Source organism: Saccostrea echinata, unplaced genomic scaffold, assembly GCF_033153115.1.
Source record: "Saccostrea echinata isolate AGI-Se365-2 ecotype Australia unplaced genomic scaffold, CSIRO_AGI_Sech_v1 ptg000051l, whole genome shotgun sequence".
Lineage (NCBI taxonomy): Eukaryota > Metazoa > Mollusca > Bivalvia > Ostreida > Ostreidae > Saccostrea > Saccostrea echinata.
Window position 1 is genome coordinate 1,212,501 of NW_026889800.1, and position 4,194 is coordinate 1,216,694.

Genomic DNA, 4,194 nt, shown 5'->3' on the forward strand with positions numbered 1-4,194 from the left:
AGGAAATTAGAACTGAAATATGTAGATTTGTCAAGAAAATTAGAACTGAAATATGTAGATTCGTCAAGGAAATTAGAACTGAAATATGTAGATTCTTCAAGGAAATTAGAAATGAAATATGTAGATTCGGCAAAGAAATTAGAAATAAAATATGTAGATTCGTGAAACCTTCCTAGATTTCTTTTACAAAAACATTCTCAAGCAATCATGGCGAATAAAACATATCCATAGTTTTCGTGAAGTTTTAATTTTTGCAGTATGAAAGCTTATAAGAAACAAAAATTAATTAAATCTACTCTACAATGCCTCTAGTTAAAAATTCTGCTACTTAGACTCCGTTCTGGAAGTACAACAAACGTCTCTGTCTAGTGCGGTTTGATTGATTGATTTTATTTTGCTTAACGTCCCTCTCGAGAATTTTTCACTCTTAGGGAGACGCCACCATTTGCCGGTGGAGAGCTGCAAATTTTGTCCTATACTCGGCACCTACGGCCATTGAGCAGTGAGGGAACTTTTTCGTGCCAGCACCTACTGCGACACGGGACCTCGGTTTATACGGTCTTATCCGAAGGACCGGTCTCCACGTCCCTCAGTGGGATTCGAACCCACGACGTAAGGATCAACTCCTTACTCCGCAACTCTAGAGCAGACGCTCTAACCATTGCGCCACGCGGGCGACTAGTGCAGTTTGAAGTTTGAAGAAGAAGAAGATAAAATTTGAAATTGAAGCTACACAACTTCGCTCGCCCAACGGTCGTACAGTAAAACATTTTCACTTCAATAATAAAGACACTCGTAAATACATAAAGAAAATATATTCTGGGTTATTTTAAAACAAATAGTTTGAATAATTGAAAAATCATAACTGTTGTAAGGATAGTGGACAAAAGTTCATGATTGTACGTTTCTTTATCATCAATGTGTGTGAGCTAATTCAATGCAGTATATGTAAATATGGAGGAAGTTACTGCTATATCTGCAAGAACCAGGAACCAAAATGAATAAAAGTCTATTGCGGAGGACACGTCATTCCAGCTAATGTCCTCCTCAATTGCCTCCCTCGCCTTTCCTTTGTCCTCCGTTACCGGGAGGTCTATTCCATGCACACGTCTAGAGCATGTGCAGCCCGAGCCCGAACTTTTACCTGCACACCGTAGACGACGCTCTTGTCTAACAAAAGCACGAAACACTTTCCCAATTTCTCTCTCTGGCTTCCTATGGTTAATGCGTAGTTGTATTGACGTAATGACGATAATCAAAGCTCCAAACAGAAGCTTGATGATGAGGTAAACTCCCATATAGGAGACACTGTCAGAATTAACTGGAAGGTTCGAACTTACGATAGTTAGAAACACGACGAAGGTCAGGAATATTGTCACGGCGTAACCCATTTTCTCCCCAGCATCAGCAGGGATTATGAACACTACGGGGCTGAGGATACCCAGAAAAATTATAGGAAGAAACACATTCATGATATAGTACAAAGATTTTCGCTTTAGATGTACTATGAATGACACTGTCGGTTCATAGCTTGCAAAGTCATTTACTGCATCTGTCGACGTTACTTCCCATACACTGTTTTCCACAAAGTCATAAAAACCTAGCTTATCTTCAGAAACTGTTAGATTGACTTCATATCGGCTATAACTCCACGTCTTGAACTTAATTTTACACGTTTGTGAGTCGAAGGGATAAAATGAAACATCGATTTTACACTTGGATTCAAACACCATGTACGGATACCAAGAAACTGATCCATCGCTATCCACATAAAGAAAATAGAAATCACCACCAAGAGGTTTGAAAGCCGTGAATCCGTTACTCAGCACGATGTCCGGAATCCATAAATCTTTCTGAAAAGGTAAGTTACTTCCATTTTAGATATGTACTGTTAAACTGGTGTTTTTAGTAAACTGTATCACAAAAGATCGACTGTTCAAATTTTGTATCAATGGAGAGGAAAACTGAAGTTTACGTTTTAATGTAACAACGCAGAACCAATGTGAAATAGAGGGATTGTTCATCCACTTCAGAAAAAAATCCCATTTTAGCATTACCGACTGGGAAAGATATCAGTGTTTGACCTTTTAATACGAAATTTAAGTTGTTCTTTCTAGAATGACACGTCTGCAGGACACATTCAAAACATCGTAAAAAGAATCTATAGATGGGCAAAACCAATAAGTTTGCAATCTATCCTACTTAATGTACACTTAATGTAAACTTAATGTAAACTGAGAGCAAGTTAAATTCTGTTTTTTTTTTTTTTATTCAAAGAAGTGAAAAATAAGTGTAGGTCAGATGCAGCATTACTTGCATCAGACAAATTCAAAGAAAATGCATGTTTGGTTTATGTTTTACTGGTAATTAGCAAGAAACTTGTTTTAATACTGTCCTAAATAAGAATATCTCAAGCGTTAGAATTTATGTCAGATGCAACTTCTTGCATTAGATGGTACATATACACGTATCATGCATGTACATTTCTTGTGATATACAGATCTAAAGTTATTATAAAACAGAATAAATGAAGCAGGAAATGCAAGATTTCATGCATGCAGTAGCATCGATGGATACACAGTACATTTAATTTAATATAAACGTTGGAGGTAATGAAAGATTTCATGCATGCAGTTGCATCGATGGATACACAGTACATTTAATTTAATATAAACCTTGGAGGTAAGGCACACAGTGACCTAAATTTCAAATCTTTATTACTTTGTGCCTACAGAAAAACAGATGGAAGCACACTAGGCAAATTGATTACGGTTTGTTCTGAATCAAATATATATACATATGGGTATAATGAAAGTCTTCACATAGTGTTAGAATTTAGAGAAGATTTAGAGCTTGAAATGCTGAGGTTAATTCTACATGGAGAAAAAATTGTTTTATTTTTATGCTCACTTCCTTTTAATCTTAATTACACAAATGAAATAATAGAAAATGACAAAAATCAATTTTGTGTTAATTTCTTGTAAAATTTTGAGAGAGAGAGAGAGAGAGAGAGATTTAACCTGGTTGAACTGCATCCAATAAATCCCTGTTTCTGTTGAATTCCAAGTTAACATGTCGTCTGTCCATGTCACGGCCAAGTATGCGGTAGTGACCATCTTCTGAGCTACGTCGTTGACGTCATTGATACTCGATATCCACAAACTGACTTCCATAGGCAGAGTCTGTCCCTGGTCAAAAATCGGACGGATTTTATTAGAGTAGTTAGCCAGTAATCTATTGGTCAGGGCTTGGTAGTCCTGTATCGTGTAAGAAAGATGTGTAGAGTTTACCATCCACATTACAGTTGAAAGCAGTAGAAATAAGATGGTCATTTTCAGGCCAGTTTGAAAAACAACGAGGCTTGTACAAAAGGAGAGATGCTTTCAATGAATGATGTGGTATAAGCGACCGTATTTATACATTTTATAAGCGTGCATTGTCATATTTTCCCAGAGGGACAGCTTCAATGGACCGTCCCTAAAATGTACTCTTGGTGTTTAAATTTCCCTGCTTAGCACTTATCCAGTAATCTCTATAAATATCTACATTTCCAACCAGTTCAAGTGTTTAATTCATTAAATGTACATGCTCTCTGTTGATTGCTTGTATTTACGCTTGAAGTACACACATGTCCTTGGGATAACAGCGAAAAAGAATACTAATGACGAGACCTTAATTACGGGGATGTCTGTGAACTTTGTAAAGAAGTTCAAATGAAATGATTTTTTTTTTGGTGTTTAACCACAGCTATAGACACTTAAATAGGGTTTTAAAATAAACTACGAGCAGTCATTTTGATAAAGATTTACATTTTGCACACATAGATTGCCAATGTTACATCTAGATCGACAATGAAAAACAAAGATTGACTATGATACACATAAACTGAAATTGATAAATTGATAGATGGATTTATGATATACATCGATTTATGATATACATATGGGGAGAAAACAAACAGTTATTATACTCAAAGTTCAATTAAATAAAATTGTGAGCAACGCAAACACGAACCTCTGAAACCAGAGGTAGGACCAGGTGCCATGGGGTAGTGAACACCCCTTATCGGCAGGTCACAACTACCATGTGCTCTTTGTCATGTTTAGGTAAACAGAAGAAAACGATAGACAATTTAGTGTGATATTAATTGCCTAACAATTCGTATGAAAGACGTCAGTAAACATTCAACTCAAT

At 36.3% G+C, this 4,194-nt stretch overlaps 1 protein-coding gene across 1 annotated transcript; it reads right to left on the reverse strand.

Annotated features, from left to right (window-relative positions):
• Positions 1-888: 888 nt before the first annotated feature.
• On the reverse strand, positions 889-3,332 carry LOC133203450 (neuronal acetylcholine receptor subunit alpha-6-like). The gene is made up of 3 exons (XM_061339229.1): positions 3,021-3,332; positions 1,139-1,853; positions 889-1,093 (listed from the first exon to the last, which is right to left on the reverse strand). The coding sequence occupies exons 1-3, from the start codon at positions 3,330-3,332 to the stop codon at positions 930-932; spliced, it is 1,191 nt and encodes a 396-aa protein (XP_061195213.1). The 3' UTR covers positions 889-929.
• Between the last annotated feature and the right edge of the window lie 862 nt (positions 3,333-4,194).

Bases quoted from the DNA above. Each gene is read 5' to 3' on its own strand.
- LOC133203450 (XM_061339229.1), bottom strand. From the start codon at position 3,332: ATGACCATCTTATTTCTACTGCTTTCAACTGTAATGTGGATGGTAAAC. The intron at 1,854-3,020 runs GTTAAATCTCTC...TTACCTTTTCAG, and splicing joins ATTGGATGCAGTTCAACCAG to AAAGATTTATGGATTCCGGA. The intron at 1,094-1,138 runs GTTCGGGCTCGG...TGCATGGAATAG, and splicing joins TCTACGGTGTGCAGGTAAAA to ACCTCCCGGTAACGGAGGAC.